This window comes from Lycium barbarum, chromosome 9, assembly GCF_019175385.1.
Source record: "Lycium barbarum isolate Lr01 chromosome 9, ASM1917538v2, whole genome shotgun sequence".
Classification (NCBI taxonomy): domain Eukaryota; kingdom Viridiplantae; phylum Streptophyta; class Magnoliopsida; order Solanales; family Solanaceae; genus Lycium; species Lycium barbarum.
Genome location: NC_083345.1, coordinates 113,975,662 through 113,997,418, shown reverse-complemented (window position 1 = coordinate 113,997,418; position 21,757 = coordinate 113,975,662). Strand labels below are relative to the sequence as shown.

At 36.4% G+C, this 21,757-nt stretch overlaps 1 protein-coding gene across 1 annotated transcript; it reads right to left on the bottom strand.

Moving 5' to 3' along the window:
- Window positions 1-2,673: 2,673 nt before the first annotated feature.
- LOC132609496 (LEAF RUST 10 DISEASE-RESISTANCE LOCUS RECEPTOR-LIKE PROTEIN KINASE-like 2.1) lies at window positions 2,674-5,885 on the bottom strand. The gene is made up of 3 exons (XM_060323503.1): window positions 5,246-5,885; window positions 4,689-5,143; window positions 2,674-4,576 (listed from the first exon to the last, which is right to left on the bottom strand). The coding sequence occupies exons 1-3, from the start codon at window positions 5,668-5,670 to the stop codon at window positions 3,414-3,416; spliced, it is 2,043 nt and encodes a 680-aa protein (XP_060179486.1). The 5' UTR covers window positions 5,671-5,885; the 3' UTR covers window positions 2,674-3,413.
- Between the last annotated feature and the right edge of the window lie 15,872 nt (window positions 5,886-21,757).

Below are 21,757 nucleotides of genomic sequence, written 5' to 3'. Positions count from 1 at the left end.
ATAAAGTTATGTTTTGATTAAAAAATAAAACACTTAAACCTAAAGTTTCCAAACAAACAAGCGTGTTACTTTTTAAAAAATAAAACACTTAAACTTTTAATCAAAACATAACTTTATTTTGAATATAAATCTAATTCAATTAGATAAAAACATAGTTAAAAAATATAGGAGAAAGAGTAGTTGTAAATTGGTGAAAGAGTAGTTGTAAATTGGTCAAACTTTAAACAGTCATAACTTTGCGCTCGGATATCCGATTTATGCAAAAAAAAAATTGATTTTGCATATTTTTCCGAGATCTAGCAACGCAAACCGCCATAAGGCCGGGCCAATTTTCTAGAAAACCTCTTTTTTCCCTTCCAATTTTAATTTTCCCCCAAATTGGCGGGAAATTTTTAGTTTTCTTTACTTATAATATGATGATGCACAATAGACTTCAACATAAAAATTTCAGAGTAATGTAGCTGTGAATGTCAATTTCACTTATGTGGTTTCAATTTTTGAAAATAAAGCTGACTAATTTTCTCAACATATAGGATAAAACTAATTTTTTTTTTATCCTATTTCATTTTTTAATACACGAAATGCAAAAAAATAATAATTATAATTTCCTATTTCGTTGGTATATCAACGAAATACAAATATATATATATATATATATTTTCCAATTTCGTTTTTAGATGAACGAAATAAAATAAAAATAAAAACTATTTCGAAAAAACTATTTCATTCATTGATTCACGAAATGCAAAAAAAAAAAACAGTTTCTTTCATTAATTTCATGAAATGCAAAAAAAAAAAAAAAAAAAAATTCATTAGTTTCACGAATTGCAAAAAAAAAAAAAAATTGTTGCATTTCGTGAATTGCACAACGAAATGCAAAAAAAAAAAAAAAAAAAAAAAAAAACAACAGTTTCTTTTACGAATTGCAAAAAAAAAAAAAATTATTTGTTGCATTTCGTGAATTGCACAACGAACTGCAAAAAAAAAAAATTGTTGCATTTCGCTACATGTGTAGCGAAATGCAAGAATTCATTCGGCACCGGAACAGTGTGGGTATTTCGTTTAGTCTAAAAAAAACATACTATTTTGAGCTAATGGCTACAAAAATAAGTCATTTTAGCTCCGGACTCACTCTCTTTGCCTGTACTAGTACCTTTTCCTCGTTCTGGTCTAAGAAGTGTAAAGCCGTTGGAGGCAAAAATATTTTGGATAATTATCAAAATTCCATGTTTTCACTTTGAAATTTTTATACTCTCTTCATTTCAATTTGTTTATTTGGTTTTGACTTTCGGCAAGGACTTTAAAAAAATCGAAAAGGCTTTTGAATCTTGTGGTCTTAGATTCAAAAAATGTAGAATGTATCAAATGCCCTTTAATCTTGTGATCTTAAATATGTCATGTAGAAAACTGGAATTAAAAAATTGTCAAAAAATGAAAGAGACTTTTTTTTTTAAAACGAATCAAAACAGAAAGTAAGATAGATAAATTGAAACAAAAGTTATAGTCAACGTTGATTATCTCTCCTCCGGCACTGTATTTGATTGTTGTTGCTTAAGGACAATAAGTTTCTCCTTTAAAGAGAACTCTATGTGACGAATTAATTAACTACTCTTAGTTACCACGAATCTTAAGAAGACGATGTGCGAAGAATTAGTCAAAAGAAGAAAAACAACCACCAATTATAATGTTCTCATCACTAGTACCAATGACAGTTTTTCAACTTCCAGTGCAAGGATATTTCTTTTCTCTGCCAGAGGCGAAGCTAGGATTTGACGTTTGTGGGTTCGAAATTCTAGGTCGGGATAGAAACCCCAAGCTAATGTATAACTGCCAAACTAACGAACAAGTACTAGTGGGCGTTCGCTTCTTTGGTTATTCGAATGTATTTACTCAACACCGTTCGATTTTTTTTCAAGTTCCGTTCGACTTTTCTAACATCTAATTTATCCAAATCCCAATTTTCTTTTCTCTGAATTGTTTAATGCTCTTGTTTTATTGAAGATAATTCTTGTTTCTTTTCATTTAGATAATTCTGGTTTCTTTTCAGTTAGATAATTCGGGTTTCTTTTCATTTCCTTTCTAATAGTTTTATTTAAACTGAACTCCATATACAGAGAGGACATAGCAAAAAACAAAAGAAAAATACTGGAGTTGGTTTCGAACCAATGTATCATATGAAACAGAAGACTTTGCTAGTCTATTCCGCTGCACTGAACCATCTGCTATTTTTGTTAGTGGTTTTGCTTGTAATATATTTATACACATTCACTGGATTTTCTAGTACCAATATAGGGTCTACGCAAAAGCGACTGGGTTCGTCTGAACCCCCCTATTGCACTGTAGCTCCGCCCCTGTCTCCTCCTACCCGAGCGTATCTCATCTAGTTTTGCTCCTCTAATAATGTAAGAATTACGATAGGTCCTAGCTATGGACCCATCCCTAAATGTCGCAGCAGCACTGGGAAACACAAGTAGCAGCGGAACAAGGAAAAGGGCGAAATTGATCCACAGAAGGAATACCACGTCAGTAGTCTGACCTGATGATTTGGTTACTGCAACAACATCCAATGCCAGTACCTAGTTTTTGGTTCACATTGCCAGCTTTCTCTTGAGCACCTGCAATGTTGGTTGATGAAACCTGAATTACACACACTTATATTAACTTGGTTTTCTCTGTAAAAGAGAATGCATATATGTCAGTGCAGCTCGTTTATTTGACTATTCTAATTCAATTTGATCTCCTCAAGTATTCTTTCTTCCCTTTGATCTTCTTAAGTTTACTGATTAATTTTTATAGCAGTACATGTTTATTAGGCAGTAGAATAGTAGGATTAGTTTTACAAAGGAATAAGAGTACATTATCTGTATAGTGTAGTATACCTACTGACTGGTTTGGAATGTAAAATAAAAGTTCAGTAATCTTAAGCAAGACAGAGAGCTTTTACTTTTTAGAATCCAGATTCTGCGTGCTCGATCCTTGCTATTGATCTAGCTGTAGTTTTCTTTTACTCAAGAGCTGCTTTCAGCACAATGCTCTTTCATCAAGAGTACATCCAAATAATAACCTTTTATTTTCTTTTTGGTTGGGGGAGGGGGTGATGAGGCGTAAATCTGAAGAAGTAGAGCAGCTCATTCATCTCACTATCCATACAAGCTGGTTTTGTACTTCTGTGGCAGTTTGAGAGCCTGTTCTAAATTATTCTAATGAAACTATCCACATTACATATAATTAGAAATGTTTCTTCTCTTGATGGAGAAGCGGTTCAAATTCTGAAGAGGATTAATGACTATCTTCATAAATCATAAACCGAGATATTTCAATCAAACTGACTATTACAGACACAAATTGAAGTTCATTACGACCCTTTTGGAAAGTTTCGTCTTAGGCATGCAGCCGTGAAAATACATATATGCCTATGAAATAGCTGATGCTTCAGGAGAACAAAGTGATGAACTGGATGGAGAAATTAAGGAGGCTTTCAGCGGCAATCCCTGTGTGGTCAAAGAATGTCTTCCTGAACAATAAGGAGTACATAATAAAGGTTTTGGCGGGATTTCTAAGATCAGGCTCCCTTCTAACATGTCAATAACCTTGCTCATTGATGGCCTTTGTGCTGGATCGGTTTGGATGCACCACAGACCTACTAATATCATCTTCCTTGCAGTTACTTCTTCTTCTTTATTTATAATCCCACGCAGCTTCAGGTCATCATCTAGCTGAACGTGCTGATATGCCCAGTAAGGAAAATATATCTCACTTGCATGGCTCACTTTTTCATTGACATTTTTTCTTCCTCCAACCATTTCTAGAACCATCATTCCATAACTATAGACATCAGACTTGTGTGAGACTCCTCCAAAACTCCTGCTGATTACTTCAGGAGCAATATAACCAATCGTCCCTCGTGCTCCTAACATGGATATAACGCTTTCTTTCCTGGTGCATAGTTTTGCCAAACCAAAATCTGATATCTTAGGACAGAATTCCTCATCAAGGAGTATGTTATGAGGCTTTATGTCAAAATGCAAAATTCTTGTGTTGCATCCGCGGTGAAGATACTCCAATCCTTTAGCAATTCCAACTGCAATTTGATACAACTTCTGCAGCCCCAAGAGAGAACCATCACCATATATGTATTTCTCCAAGGATCCATTTGGCATGAAGTCATAAATAAGAGCTCTTTTTCTCCCATCAAGACAATATCCTAAAAGAGATACGACATTCACATGAGAAGTTTGGGTGATGCTTGCAACTTCATTGATAAATTCTTCTCCATCACCTTTAGATGCTTTTAGAATCTTCACTGCAACCACGCGGCCATCAAAAAGTTCACCTTTGTAGACCCCTCCATAACCTCCTTCACCAAGCTTATCTTTGAATCCAGATGTCATTTTCTTGATTTCCCAATAGCTGTATCTCTTTGGTGCCAGAGATCCATATTGCTTAAGTAAGCCCTCTAGACTCTGATCTTTGGTTTTGCCGTTAATTAATCTTATGCACTTGTAGAATGATTTTCTATACTGTGTGTACCAGATTCCAAAGCACATTAACATCCCAATTCCAGCAACTGATACTCCTATTACCAGAGGAAGGAAAAGTTTTTGTGGGGGTGAAGAAATATTGAATTCCATGTAGGCTGCAATTGTTTTATTAAATATGAGCATGAAGTAGGAGTAAGGGAGTCATACCTGTTGCCAACTTGAGTAAATGAATCTTTCTTGCAAAATTAGTGTTTGGTTGCATCAAAGCTGGCTTACCATTTGTTGGGCAGGTAAAAGGAAGAACTGTGTCTCCACAACGACAACGAAACGCTTGATCAAATTCACATGTACCTCCTGAATCCTGACATGCCAAACAGCCACCTGAGGCATCACTGTAATCCACTTCAAACCCCTCATTCACAGCTTCCTGCAGCCTTAGAGTTGTGTCCCAGAGTTGCTGATAAGCAGTAGAAACAAGAGGAACCACTATGCTGAAAGAACATCCTCGAACGTAATTTCCAACAATTTCATCGGCAAAGAAAACACCAGTGCTGGTTGTTCCTCTTACAGAACAATTAATATTACTAGGCAGCTGTACGTGTGAAAGGACCTCAGGATTGCAGCCGTAGTATATGTTAATAAATGTAGTTCTTGGGACGTACCTGCAGTAATGGATCCAGAATTTAGAAGTTAGTTCTAAAATATATAATTACTACTTTTCAGACCAAACAATCGAACCAATAACTTGATCCACCAATACTAACCTAAGACCATTGATTAAGGTGGTATTGTACCCGTAGAGATTGAAAAAGGAAGGAGATTTTGGACAAACATTATGCCAAAGTTTATCGTGCACAATCCTCATTCGAGTTGAGGATTCATTAATAGTCAGTATACGAAATTTTGAAGGTTGATAGCCATTTGTGTGTTTTCTAAAGAAGTAAGGACCAGGCAAAGTGGACGACACATTATTTTTGCACTCAAGTAAGTAATCGTCTCGGCCACATAATCTTGATCTCACACCACCTCCCCAGAAAGGATACTTAACACCATGTATACTTCCACAGTTGTAAGTACCTTCACAGTTTATACTCTCCCCTTCAAACAAAAAGCTGTTAGATGATGGAATAGTGACCAAGATTAGGAGGAAAAAAGTAGTTGTGAGGTGATATAAGGATAACATAATCATTGCTGGCTCTGGAACATATGATCAATACTTCAACTTTCAAAGTTACATAGCAAACCGATCAAACTCTCTCTCAGTCTTGTTAAAGAGCTGAATCCAAATCTAAGTCAATGGAAACAGGTGAATCGAGTAAGAAACATGTACTCCCTCCGTCCACTTTTACTTGTCACGTTTTGCTTCTCGATCCTCGGAGCTAATTAAATTAGATTAATTCAATATTTTAAAACTATAATTTAGATGTTCGGAAACTATACGAAAAATACTATATGTTGCAAATATTCTCACATTAATAAGATGAAAATATACATCTTAAAATGTTGGTCAAAGTTTATGCAGTTTGACTCTCGAAAAATTAAACGTTTCTGAAAATATTTCTTTAATGCGCTCAGAAATTGTCAACATTGAACAGCTCTCTTAACCAAGAATTTGACCTGCTATCATTAAAACGGTACCAATATTTCGTTCCATGGATTTAATTCTTTTTCCCTCTTTTGAAATTGCAAATAGAGGTAAAAATGCATATTAATTAAGTATGAGTAAAGTTTATGTCACCGGAACCTCCTCACTAAAGGTTTGACATTTCGAAACTATATATATATATATTATTAGTGACATAATAACGAGAGAATTATACAACCATGAGGTGTGATGAGATGGTTGGGATCCCTTCACCCTTAACCATCGGTCTCAGTTTGAGCCCCTGGAAATGAAAAAAATTATGTTGGGAGCGGCGCGTCCAAAAATGGACCCCTACAATGCGCAACCCGGATTATAAGTATAACTTTTGAGAAGTCGTCATGCAAAAAAATGGATCATTAGTAGCCCGCCCTTAATTATTATGACTAGGTCATGCTTGATGCTACCCCACTTTGAGATGAAGAAGCTTCATAGTATCTGCATAAATCCGCGTCTGAGACAAACTCTTAGGACTTTTGACCAACCAAATTAATATATAAACTTGTCTAGTCACTAGTTTGACTCTTCATAGCATAATATATATATATATATAAATTGATATATAAACTTGTCTAGTCACTAGTTTGACTCTTCATAGCATATATATATATATATATATATATATATATATATATATATATATATTAATGAGAAAATTATGATACATAAATAAAGGAAAGTGTGCTACAATTGAAACAATATAGCCAGGCGCAGTCGGTGTGATCTCTTGATCTCTTCTCTACCTCTCAAGTAACTAACTTTGGTTCAATTGTAGCACACTTTCCTTTATTTATGTACTAGAGGGGGATGTCTGTGCTGAGCACGGGCCTAACACGTCTTACAGGTTTGAGCTCACGATGACAACACAAGTTTAAATATGACAATTTAGAGAGATGTAACTTTGAAATAATAGTGGGAGTAGACATGAAGCAGAAGAAACAAAAGTAATAATTAATTCTATTAGTTCCAGATTTGGGGTATATAATCCAAGTTACGGAAAAAATAAGATCACTACAATTGCTTTTGGAGATTATTCTCCAGTTGCAACACCTGCAATACCAATTATAATTTATCATTGCAAAGGTATATCCGGAGAAAATAAATTAAAGTTGTATATTCACAAGTATATCAAATATTAGGTGACAGAGAACTTGAGAGGAAAAATAAAGTGGGGAATGAGCCTACAACACACTGGATGTTAAATACAAAATCTATGTGATCAAAAACTACAGCAGTTATCCAATGAAATATCAGCAAATAAATCTGTGGAAATTCTGATGAAAAAATTATTAAATCATACCCTCACTCAAATGATAGAAAATGGTAACCTTAAGAGTCACTTTTCCAGTGAGCTTACTAGAGAAACATACAGAAAACTGATCTGGGAGAGAATGGGATGTTGCTCACTTATGTGCCTGCGGATAAAAGGGAATGAAAGGATGATTAATTAGTATATACTAGTAAATTTAACCGTGCTTCGCTCCGTCGTGTAAAGCATCAATGAGTTTACGAAATAATACCAACAAAATAAATTCTATCGTAAACTTATTCAAAATATAAGTGATAATTTTTCACATATATGCATCCAAAATTACAAATATAAATATTTTCGGTTACAATAGTAATTTTACCTGCGCTTTGCGTGGTCGCGTAAAGCATCAATGAATTTACTAAATAATATCAACAAAATAAATTCTTTCGTAAATTTATCCTATAGATAAGTGATAATTTTTCACACATATGCATCCAAAATTACAAGTAGAAATATTTTCTTTTACAATTATTTATAATAATACATAGTACCCAGTTTTGCGAAGATGATTTTTAGGAATTTCAGTCTCTACCAATACTTTTTATGCATTCCGTTTTATTTTTCTTTTATATGAATTTTGTGTATATATACTCCTAAAAAAAATGACCTAAATGTAATAAAATAGAAATCCCAAAAAGGAAATGATTTTTCTCATTTTTTTTCTTTATACATCTCTTTTCCATTTCAATCAATACCGTTGGCAGCTTCCTTTCTTACCCAAAACTTCATCTTAAATCAGAAGACAACTCCCCCCTTATTCTCCTCATAACATTTTAAGAATATCTTAGTTTTTTTTTTTTCCTTAAATAATATTCCCTACCATTAGATCAACACATTAATGTTCTCTATAAATTTAAGGAGACTATATATGGAATAAACTAACACTATATATGGAACGAACTAAATGAATCATTATTTGCTAATAAACTCTATTTTCACCCATATTGTATGGGATTTTTCCTTTCCTTTTCCCCCAGGGGCGGAGCTACACTAGTGGAAGGGTGTTCAGCCGAACACCCTTCGCCGGAAAATTACATTGTATATATAGTTAATATATTGTATATATCGGATAAATGCAAACTGTTGAACACCCTTGATAATACCAACCGTGATGGCTCAGCGGTCAAGGGTGTTCAAATTTACCCCAGGGTCACGAGTTTGATTCCTTTCGTCTCGCCTTTGATTTTACAGTTTTCCAAAACGAAGTAGTGTTCTGCTAGCTGGGCTGCTTGGGCTGCATACTAAGGCCCATCTTTGACATCAACAATTTAATTTCAAATGGAGCATCTTATTTTTATTGTTTACTAATTTTATCTTTTGAAATATTCTCTCCTCCTTTATATTTTTTATTTATTTTAACAACATGATTCCCTCGTATAATATAATTCTTGTAAGGGCTCTTTCTATTATTATTGGAAGAACACTAAAATTTTGATGAGAATAATAATTTGTTATTATTTAAAGAAGAGAATTAATTTATTGTCTTTGCACTAAAATTGATTTATATGCATAAAAAGATTAGGTGCAAAGTAAAAACGCCCTTTTCATTGTCTGTGAATATCCTGGTGATAATAACACAGTTGCCTAGCTCTATTTTCCAATTTTTTTTTTGTTGGATTATATCTTTTCGAATTAAAATACCTTGTGATACAGTTTGAAATTTCAATAGGAAAATATTTTTAAATACTACAGAATTTTAGTCTTCTAAATAAAATGCACTACATGAATAATGAATTTTTTGGGATTCTGTAGTGGCTTATATAAATAAAAGTATCTAGTATTAATTATTTACCTTCTCAAACGATTTGAATAACATATTCAAATTATACTTTCACTAAAAGAATTTCGTTTGTTGACTTTTACATTAGTTTTGATTTGTACTATTGTTAATTTTATAACAAGTACTTTTATGAGTTGACTTAATATTATATATAGTTTGACTTAAATTTCTCGGTGCACCCATCGGTAGATTTTTTTTTTATATGTATATACCTCTTCGAAGTTTGAACACCCTTACCGAAAACTCTGGCTCCGCCACTGTTTTCCCCCCTTATTCCCCTTTGTTTGTTTTCATTTTCCTTTTGTTTTTTCCCATAACTATGTTTTCATTATCTCCTAATTTTATGCACATTACCGGAAAATCAGTTTTTCCCTAAAACACTATTATTTTCTCCTATAAATTCGAAGTGCTTCAAAGAAAAAGAAAAAAAAAAGGTAGCCATGACAGAAGGAAAAAATAATCACATTCATACATGAATGTATATTGGAAAATGCATCAAATTGGTGGTAGCTGCAGGCCAGAACTTTTGCAAAAGTTCTAACTGCTACTTCCTTTATCTTCTTCTTGCTTCACCCTACGTATCGATGAGATTTTAATAGCTTGGTAGAAGCCTTGGACCTCTTTTTGTTGTGCCTTATGACTGATGTATGGTGTTTCGAAGAATGAAGGAAGAGTTATTCATATTGGTCGATTCAATAGGAGCACAAGATATTGATGCCTTTCGAAAGTAGAAAATGGCCTTGGTCCCCTAACCTCACTCTTTATATTTTACCTATTTCTGCATATCCACATGCATAGATTCTTTTACAAAGGCACATGGTGATTCATATTGTATATCTGTTTATAAAGTGGTGTTCATAATTTAATGATGAAGAAACCTATTAAATTCCTAATTGATGCAAGAATTCTTTCAACTTCTGTAACTAACTAATCCATGCATAAAGTTGTAACTGAAAGAATTTTGTAAGATAAAAAGTCCTTCATTGTAAAGGGTGAGAATTAATTTTATAACTGAAATTTTATATAAAAGCTTTAAATAAGGAGAGAATTTAAATATGTTTGTAACTTAAACGTACTCATGTAACTGATATAGAATCAATTGACTTAATGTGTATTGGTTCTCAATAAATATTGTAGTAGTATATGATTAATCATTTAATACTTTAATTAGAAAATAAGGGAAATAGATGAGAAAAAAGTTAAAAAATGGAGAAAAAATATAAATACCAATGCTGGCCATATAGAGGTGTCACGTCACCTTGTTTATGCCTAGCTTTATATTGTATGTAGATTCTTGCCTCATTAATGCGTGGATACTGGGGTCCTTTAGGGCAGATTGAAGAGATCAATAGCATATAAAAGTATGAAAAATGAGGGAACGGAACTTAATTCAATCAAAACTTAGCTAAATTATGGTGCTTGTGCTTCAAGAAAAGATGCACGTTTACTTGTAAGACACATAAATCTAATCCACAACCATTTACATTGGAACAAATTAAAGAATCACTGAGCTATGGAGGAAAATAGTAAATTTACTCAGATTTCAGTTGAAAATTACAGCAAAGGTGCTAAAAAACATTGACAATATTAAAGTGATTAAATTTTTTGTTCTAGTTCCTATCAAGATGTTGAGCTACAACTGTCATCAGTGACATTAAATTGAAATCATACTAAAATGCTTGAGACGAAACTAAATTGAAATCATACTAAAATGCTTGAGACGAAACTAACAGATTTCGTCAAACGAAGTGGAAGTTAACAATAACCAGCAAGCAGTGATTATAATAAAGTTTGATTAAGAAAGAAATGTGTAAAATAAGCCCCAAAAAAACTAATAACAAAAGTCTAAATGAACACATGCATAATTTCGAGAGCCTCATAACCTACCTTTCTCAGGCCATCAAAGACCATCAAAACAAAAAAAATCACACTGAATAGAGAGAAGTAACTCAGCAGACCATATAGATCTGCACGGTTAGATTGAAGAAAGAAGACAGGCTCAAAATAGAAAGCTTTTCAACTCACCATACAAAGACTAAACCTAAGTACTGTTAAACAGTTGTTATATGTGAAGTGTTCCACGTGGTTCTCTAAAAAGAGATGTGGAATCCACGTGTCCTTAACTAGTGAAATAGTGTACAATATCGAATGCTCTATGTACAATTTGTTAAAGCTGTGTTCGTACACCCTCATGGAATAAAATTTATAAAGAATCCTAACTCAAACTTTGAATCCAACAAAGAAGAAAAAAGAAAGATTTGAAATGAGGGGCTTAACTTGTAACAAGGAGTTTATTGACGAAAATGAACAAAAAATTCATTTCAAAACTGAATGGCACCGTTACAACCTTAAAGGAAAGGTAACTAACTGCTAACACTTTTTTTAGCGTTTCTGAAAAGTAGAATTATTTTACTTGCATAAAGATTGTTTCCTTTTAGTTTTTTGTATATTTGATGGAATTTGTTATTTTCTTTGTTTGGCTATTATTTATGGCTGATTATACTCCTATCATGTTTGCTTGTGCTTTAATTTTTGTTGATCACTTGAAATATAGGTGGTTTAATTTGTCTTCTTTTCATTTTTGCTCTGAATTATCCTTTTTTTTTTTTCATTTAGAAAGAGCTTGTTGCTTAAATATTTTCTTTTCTGGTGTATTTGATGGGATTTTGTGTGATTGAGTTCTTAGATGAGTTACAACAACATACTCAGGGTGATCCCGCAAGTGGGGTCTGGGGTGGGGAGGGTAGGATGTACGCAGACCTTATCTCGTACCTCTTACATCTACCTTTATGGGGTAGAGAGGTTGTTTCTGATAGACACTCGTCTCAAAATAAACCTAGTCAATGCAGAAATGCAGTTCTTAAATGAGAGTTAATTCACACAATTGACAGTTCAGAATTACGTATGTTGGATGCGGCCTTCACTTGTTCCTATTGATGCAAGTTCAGTGAGTAATTGTAAGCAATGATGGTTAGCAAATTACATTTTACCAAATTAGCATAATCAAGAGTTTAGTGGTGGAGTAAAGAAAATATGTGATACGATTACCTTGTTTGTTCTTCCAGAATTCCTCGATTACTTTTACAGTTCTTAAGAATTTGTTGTTGCACGCTCGATGAGAAATTGAACACAATGATATTTGACGAATTATATTTTGCCAAATTAGAATAATTTTAGAGTTCATTGGTCGGTTAAAGATCATATAGATTTGATTATACATTGTTTAATCTTCTAATGATTTCTTGATCCCCTGTAATTTGTAAGACTTTATTGATGCAAGCTCGACGAGCAAAGGAAAGCAATGATGATTAACGAATTGAATTTTACCAAGAAATGATAAGATTTGATTAAATTGTTTAATTTTCCAGGATTCCTCACATCCTTGTAATTTGCAAGAACTTGTTGATGCAAGTTCGATGAGCTAGAATTTATATCATTCATTAACAGCTAGAATTTAGGACTGCTCTGTGTCGTCCGTGTTGATTACGGAATAGACGAGAACTCATTGTTCTGTTTCTTTGTATTTGAAGGTTTTCATATCTTGAAACAAGAACAAAGATGATGTACCTGTTAGCAGCGGAAGTTTTGCACAAGATCACCACAAAAATTGCCCCAAATCTGACTTCGTCTCACTTGGAAACAGAGTACTTTTTCACGAACTAGATATCTTTTACTTCTCTTTTTTTTTTTACTGTGTGTTATTCTAGTTTTGTGTATCTCTGGAGAATGCTGGAGTATTTTTCATATATAGAAGAGGAGGTTATGTTTTTACGGTTGATAAAGTGAAAGAAACCAACACCAGCACATTCCCATAATCTTATCCCACTATCACGTTTCTTTTTTGTGTTGGTAACTTCTCAAGGACTTTTTACTGTGTTGGTAACTTCTCAAGGGAAGTTAATTTTCATCTTATCACTTCAGAATAAAAAAACGGGCCGGGTCAATCCACATGGGCGACCCGCGACCCATAACCAATATCCAACATCTCCCACTTCGCACATGGTGGACTGGACTCAAATCAATACCATGTCAATAACACACATAACTCATACTGACAAATAGTTCGTGCGACCTGCGAGCTTCAAGAGCTATAGCATTCCAAACCTATTAAGGTTGTACAAGAGCTCCACATAGAAATCCAATCACATACGGAAGGGATTCACTACTAACACAAGGATCTTATTAGTCGCAATACCCCAGACATCATTCGCTACTCCAGTAGCTAATTATCCGATCCCTCAGCCTCTAAAGAGGTGAACTCGAGTTCATGTAATGGCTGGCCTATGAATAGAAGTTAAATTAATAATTTTAATTGTCTTCCCTTTCTACTCGAATCTGTATGTTTCAAATCAACTGCTTTCCTAGACATGCACTGCATTGCCGAATCACTCATGGCTATTAGTAACATGCTAAAGTAGCAACACTGATTGAAACTTCAAGAAACAATCAAAGGTCAAAGGGTATTCCATTGAAAAGTTAATGTAACTTTTCGCGTCTCACACAATGAAGAAGCAGGGATCCATTCTCCATTAACCCATTGGTCGCTTAGCACACGTGGTATGAAACACGTGCTACGGCGTTCTCACCTTATATTGGCACGTGTGTCTCATTCTTTTACTCATTCAACACCGTACAAATCTTGATCTAGACATCTCCAAAATGTCTAACCCAAGTTTCTCTCTTCAATGATCCTCAAATCCATCTTCTTAGAGAAACTCATATCTGGCTTACAAAACAAGTCATAACATGGTGGTGGAACTTATCTCTTCACGTTACTCAAAGTAAGAGGTGATTGCTCATGTGAGAGAGCCAATCTCACGACTTGTTCGACACACTTCATCAATAAAATTACATTATCACATGCATATAAGGTATGAACACATATTCAAGAGTCAAATGTTGATGAAAATATTTTAACAACCAAGTCATTTTACAATACAAAAATATAATCATATCCTACGCAAACCTAGAGCCATAATATGTTTCTCAAATAGGTCTCTAGATATCGCCTTTGTGATCAGCTATCATTTCTCGCGTAGGTATGTATTGTAAAGTTACTTCTCTACTTGCTATTGTGTCTCTTACAAAGTTATACTTGATGTCAATGTGTTTGGTTTTGCTGTGATACTTAGGATCCTTTGCGTATGCAATAGCCGCTTGACTATCACAATGTAAAATCATTGATCCTTGAGAATTCTTTGCTACGTCCAAATGCTCAAAGAATCTTTTTAACCAAACAGCTTCTTGTACTACAGATGCACAAGCCACAAACTCAGCTTCCATAGTTGAAAGAGCCTTGCAAGTGTGTTTCTTACTTTTCCATGAAATAGCACCACCATTAAGTAAGAAATCATAACCGGATGTCAATTTTCTATCGGTCCGATCACCACCCCAATCAGCATATGTGTATCCTCTCAAGTGTAAATCATTTCCACTATAACATAGTGAATAATCAACAGTTCCTTTCAAGTATCGGAAGATCCTCTTCACAGCTTTCCAATGATCTCTTCGAGGATTGGACTGATACCTGCTAACCAGACCTATGGCATAACAAATGTCCGGACGAGTACACATCTTAGCGTACATCAAGCTCCCGACAGCGCTAGAATAAGGAACTCGAGACATGTCTTCCTTTTCTTTTTCAGTCTCTGGACACATTTCAAGGCTTAAAGTTTCACCTCTTGCTATTGGAGTATCCATGGGTTTGCAACTATTCACTCGGAAGCGTTCCAAAATTTTCCTTATATAAGTTTCTTGAGATAGACTCAAAACCTTCTTGGAATGTTCTCTTTGGATCTTAACACCCAATATATAGTCTGCTTCACCCATGTCTTTCATGTCGAATGACTTTGAAAGCCATGACTTGATAGTTTTCACATACTCCAAATTATTTCCGGCTAATAAAATATCATCCACGTAAAGGGAAAGAATTACAAACATTCCATTGGACTTCTTCACATAGATGCAATGGTCTTCATCGATCATGGTGAAATCATATGAAATCACCTCTTTGTGAAATCTCGAATACCACTGCCTTGAAGACTGCTTCAGGCCATAAATAGTTCTTTTTAATTTGCAAACTTTCTTTTCTTGGGCTTTAACGATGAAACCTATAGGTTGTTCCGTGTAGATTTCCTCGTTTAATTCTCCATTGAGAAAAGCTATCTTCACGTCCATTTGGTGTAACTCTAGATCCAAACGTGCAACAATAGCCAAAAGTAACCGAATTGAGGTAAACTTCACAACTGGTGAAAAGGTTTCCTCATAATCTATTCCAGCTTGTTGGGTAAAATCTTTTGCGACCAATCGCGCCTTGTATCTTTCTATTGACCCGTCCGCTTTACGTTTAACCTTGAGAACCCATTTGTTCCCAATGGCTCTACGCCCAGAAGGTAGGTCAACCAGATCCCAGACTTTGTTGGTTCTCATGGACTCCAATTCTTCTTTCATTCCTTTCATCCATTTATCTTTTCCAGGACTTGCCAAAGCCTCAGTCATAGAATTAGGCTCATCCAATTCTGTGGGAGACACCAGGAAAACGTAATCTTCAATCTCACAAGATCGTTTAGGTACACTTTTTCTGGTACTCTTACGTTGTTGAAATTCAGATTCCTCTAAAGGATTTTGGGATTTAAAACTCCCACTTGGACCAGGAACCGATCCTTGATCTATTTGACTATTAAACATGTTCGAAGACATTGTTTGATCATCTGAATTTAACATTTCGTAAATAGGCTCTCCTTCTTTTATTTCGCCCTTTTTGGGAAAATTATTTTCTAAAAAAGTGATATCTCATGATTCAATTTCAGTTATACTTCCATCTTCTAATTCACCAATGAACACTGTTACGTCCAAATGTACACGCAAGTGTACGTGGTCGTACAAGTAATAAAGTGATTATGTAAAATCAGATGTCGAACCCACAGAGACTTATGACTAATATTTCACGAGAATAAACTATTGCTTACTATCTATGCAAGTGAAGAATAAAAGTGTTGGTTCTTTTATAACTAAATGTTGTAATGTAATTGACTAATAATGTAAATAGAACTTGTGCTTAGAACGTAATTAAGAATGGCTTTAATCAAGATTTTAGAAGTATTCCAGGGTCGTGGTTGGTTCACCAATCCTATTGAGTCAATCAAGTATCACAACTTAGCAACTTTGTTCACAATAGCTAATTAACCGGATTATTAATATCGTAGTATTCTTCCGAACCACTACTCGCCGATTCAAGATAAATCTCCTCCTATATTCCTATGGTATTGACTTATCAAGAATGCAATAAGAGCACGGTATATAATTGATTGTGGTAACTAAGTATATTCCTATCTTAGTCACAAATCCTAGCCCAACTCTAGGGATATTTAGATCACAATCTCATTACTTCTTCTCCAAACTAACAACGTTTTTCCCAAGCACGTATATCAATGAGTAGATAGAACTCAACAGTTGCGCAGACAATCAAGAGATTAACCACAGAAGCAATGAAGCAATTGCATACGAACAAGCTACTAAGATTGAAATACTTGTCAAACATCAATATTTATGGCTACACCACAACCCCATAATTTAAGTGTTTAGCTACACATGATTCGATAAGCGAAAGAAGAATTCATCATTACTTAGGGTTTTGATGTAAAGAAAAATAAGAGAAGAGGAATAAAACCTAGAAAGAGTTTCACAATTCTCCAAAAGTCGTCCCAGCCGCCATTCTAATGTTAAAAACAGCTATTTATATGCTAGGGTAAATATGAGATAAGTTGGCCCAATCCCGATCTGAATAGGATAACTGACGCCACTTATGCGTTGGCCGTGCGTCGCATGGCCAGCGCATGACTTCCTTTCTGTGCTTCTTGTGCGGGGAATGACCAATGCATGGTCTGTCTGAGATTCAGGAATGGTGTTTTTGTGCGCTGGCTGTGCGGCGCATGGCCAGCGCATGAGACCCTTCAGTGGTCAGATTTTTGCCTTCAAGTTCTGGAACTTCCTTCGCAGCGTTCCATCGACGTACACAGCCTCGGAATCACTTATTTCTGCCCGGAATACCCTTCGTTGGTCCTTGTTGTACCTATTCAGATAAACATACCAACATAAGCTCATATACAACAATTCGCATTCAAAACTGCGATGAAAGCGCTAAGAAGTAAAGTGTAAATGACACTAAATCTAGATATTTGTGCCAAATATCAACACCCCCCACTTAGACTTTGCTCGCCCTCGAGCAACCACTTATCCTACATTCCCTAGTACTTTACTTAGCCATGCCACTCAAACAGGTCTACATCAAGATTCGGTGGATATGCAAGTTTCGAAATTGCATTAACATACACATTGAGCCAATTCTTGAAAGTCATGCCATTGTTTCAAAACCATCATTTTCTTATGCTTCAAAATTTCAGCAACCAAACCTCTCTAGAAACGATACGTTCAAAACATGCATATGACTCCAGACACCACTCAAAACATAACGAACCTGCTACCTGACCGAACGGGAGTACTTCATCCATCTCCTATTAATTATGTGCCCTCACCCAAAAGAGAGTTGTCCATCTCTCACACAAGGTAAACGACTTCTTTCAATGGACATAAGATGCACCAATATCGCTCACTCTCACAAAGAATATCCAATGCTCAAAACATGACGAACCATAGGCTTGCCCTTAGTGTAACCGTTCAGCAACTTAGAGTGAGGTGAATTTAGGATCACTTAGGACTTGTATGGGTGTAATGTAGGCTTTAGGGACGGGTAGGATATATTTTGGAAGATAGTGACTAACCTCCCTAAGCACTTTTAATACCTTACAATCATAGTTCAATTTTTGCACCATCCTTCATCAACCAAAGCATTCATCCACATGCTACCCATTCTATCTTATCCACACCCATTTATTTTCATTAAGTTTAAGCATCCTCTTGCTTTCGGCAGCCTAGTGGGAAACGATATTAAAAACGCAGATGACAAACTAAACAGTTCCTATGTTGCAGTTTTTTTTTTTTTTTTTTTTTTACTTCCCACTAACCATCACCTTCCCTTAACTTCACCTCCTAACTCCAATTCAATAAATAACCATTAAAAGTGCCTAAGGAGTAAAACAGGGATCCAAATAGGTCAATAAGAACAATGGGGGTAGGCTACTTGGCTGTTATGGAAAGAAAGGCTAAAGGCTCAACGGGGTTGACTAGGGATATACATACACAAAGGGTAGGCAAGCAACGTTTCAAAACTTTGGCCAACAAAGAAATTCCTAGATCACTTCCTAAACTTCTCACTCAATTTCGCTTCACCAACACACCGGGCAAGTTCTAGTCATCATTATCAAGCATGGATCATACCAGAGTTCCCTCACATCACACATAGCACATAATTAACACAAACCAGATTCATACAACCATCCAATCAAGCAACTATCACAGATCATGCCAAGTGGGTCATAATGAGTCAATGCAGTCTACTACAGCAATATTTCGAGGTAGGTAGCCTATTTTTTTAAGCATGCTTTTTAAAGATCTCCAAGAAAAACTCATGGTTTACACATTCCACCTAACTTGAGCACCTAGCATTCGAGTGGTCTGACAGGCTTGACTCCTACGACTCTGCTACAAAATCTAAAAAATCTAACCCGATTCAAAGGAACTTAGGAAAGAACCGAGGTCATAAGAAAACCCAAGGCGGTGGATGGTGTGTGCCACTACGAAGGACTCAAGAAGCTACCAAAAAATTAGAAATCTTTTTTTTTTTTAAAGACTCAAACACTAACAAAAAGGAAACCTATGGCAACTTGATCACCATCCTTAACCTCAAAATGTTGTTACAAGGGACGTATTTCCCACCCCACACTTAAATCATGCTTTGCCCTCGAAGCATATAGATGGAAAAACAAAGTAAAGCAAGAAATACTCCCTGAGGCCCACTAGGGCCTAGTCATCATCCTCAGCCTCGCCACCAGACGGCTCAGCATCTTTTTCTTCATCATCCTCAGCATCCTGTGCCTCGGATTCTTCTTCACTACCCTTCTCCATCTCAGCGGCTATGAGATCCGCAGAACACAAATCCTCATCAGCGGGCAGTCTGCTCTCCTCTCCAATGAGCACTCTTGAGTAAGTGGTATGAGGACACTCCGCAAACACACTTGAGATATCTAGCTCACTCGCGAGTAACGCTATCTTGTATAGTTGTGTTAGCACGGTAGATTGAGCCGATATTTCTTGTGCTGGAGTCAGGTTGAACTTGCTCTGCTCGGGGCCTTTGACATTAGAGATGTCGATCGGGTTATCTGGGCAGTCAAGCACCCTGTCATACCTGCTCTCCAAGTGCGGGACCAACTTTCTCAAATATGCTGTGAGTGTATTTCCAAAGCTGAGCTTAAGGGATTTGCCCTCTCTGATGCGGATCATATCCTGAAGCATCCAGTATCCAATGTTGACCGGTTGTCCAGTCAGGAAGAAGTACATTATTGCCACTCTCTCTTTCAGCACAATGGTGAAGTGGTCAAGAGACATAATGCAGTAATTTAGGAGCCGCAGCCACACGCGTGCCTCCTTCAGAAAATCACCCATTAGCATCGTTTTGTGCTTCCTCGGATCATCTCGGTATCTTTCCCACTTCGCCATGGAGTCAGGGCCGCACAAGGTTTCCCGAATGGACTTATAGTCAGGCCTTTTTATGAACTCGAGCAATGGGCCTACAGGATGGTCTGGAACTCCCAAGTGTGCACACAAGGTGGAGGTTGTCAACGACACCCATTCACCCCTTAACTACACTGAATGATGAGGCTCGCCACCCTCTGTTCTGGCCAAAATAATGTTGGAGTAGAGCTCCAGAATCATATCAATATTTACCGGCCCTGGGTTATCAAATACCGCGCTCCAGCCCATTCCGACTATTTGATTGTAAATTCCCCTGAAATTCTTCTTCAATGCCACCTTATTGACAGGCCATTCATGCACATATCCATCGGCCAAGGGGAACTCTTTGTACCACTCTTCTGCCAACCCAGTCCCATAAAAGGTAGGTCGAGGCCTCTGGGAAGAGGCACGAGGGATAAGGACCACTGGTTGCTTTCCACTACGAGTCGTTGCCCCTTTCTTTGTGGCGGTGTGCTTGCCACCTCTATTTCTTTTGGAACCTTGGGATGGGCCTGACTCGTCCACTTTACCCTTGCCTTTGTTTACCATCGTACCTGTTGAGATTCAAAACACAAACATCTAACTTCGTTAGCAAATTTTAAACCAAGTGGGGTCATGAAACGACCCCACACTTATTGCAAGCCGTGTGTTTGGGCAATGAATGCTCATCTTTCTTGATGTTCGAGTATGCTCATGGCTGTTAATGACTCTCCACACTTACTTCCGACTATGATACACAAAACTCAAAACGAAGAAGTTAACTAATTTTTTTTTTATTCTTTTGTTTTTTTTTAGCCTAAAATGACAAACTCACAGAATTAAAGACTACCCAACAAAACAATGAAAAAGCATGTTGAATGACTTATGAGTGTTCATGGCAGTATCCTATGGCTGAGAATGTTGTTTTATGTTTATTTGCTACTCAAGACTTCACAACAATCACATGACACTTAATTGAGGAATTTTATCAAGCAACTTGTGGGCATAGAACTATCCATTGAAGTTTTGCAACAATGGAGGGTTGTAAATCCCTCCCTCATGTTTGGGAATCATTGTTCTAGCGTCCAACAATCTTTTCAAACAACACAATACCAAATCACCCATACAAATTCACCCAACCCATAAACCCTAATTTTGCAATCTCTCAACCCAACAAACACGGGAAAGAAGAATTGGATTTCGTTGAAGAAAACACACGAATTCTTACCTTGTGTTGTGGAGGAGATGATTGACACTACTTTCCTTGGAGTTGGAAGGGATTGGGAGAAGGGCATTTTGGGTGTGAGTTCGGGTGGTTAGGGTTTAGAGAGAGGGGGGGTTTTGTGAGAAGTGAGGAATAAAAGGGGGTGGCCGTGTCTTATTATTTTTTAAAGAATCGAACTGGGCCGACCCATGCGTTGGGCATGCGTCGCATGGTCAACGCACAAAGTCCCCTTTTCTGAAGTTTACACTTAGAAAAAATTTGCTCTGATTTACCTTTATGCGCTGGCCATGCATCGCATGGTCAGCGCACAAAATCCCCCACTCTGAACTTTACACTTAGAAAAAATTTCCTCTGATGGCTGATCATGCGCTCACCATGCGTCGCATGGTTAGCGCACGACATACCCCTTTCTGAACTTTATACCTAGCCAAAATTTGGGCTCTGAGTGCTTATCATGCGATGGCTATGCAGCGCATTTCTATCGCACGATACACCCCTTTCTGAACTTTATACTTAGCCAAAATTTGGGCTCTGAGTGCTTAGCATGCGATGGCCATGCGGCGCATTTTTATCGCACGATACACCCCTTTCTGAACTTTATACTTAGCCAAAATGTTGGCCTGCTTACCCCTTGTGTGATTGCCATGCGACGCATGGGAATAGCACATACAAACCTGGAACTGTTTCGTTGACTGCTTCGCGCGTTTCT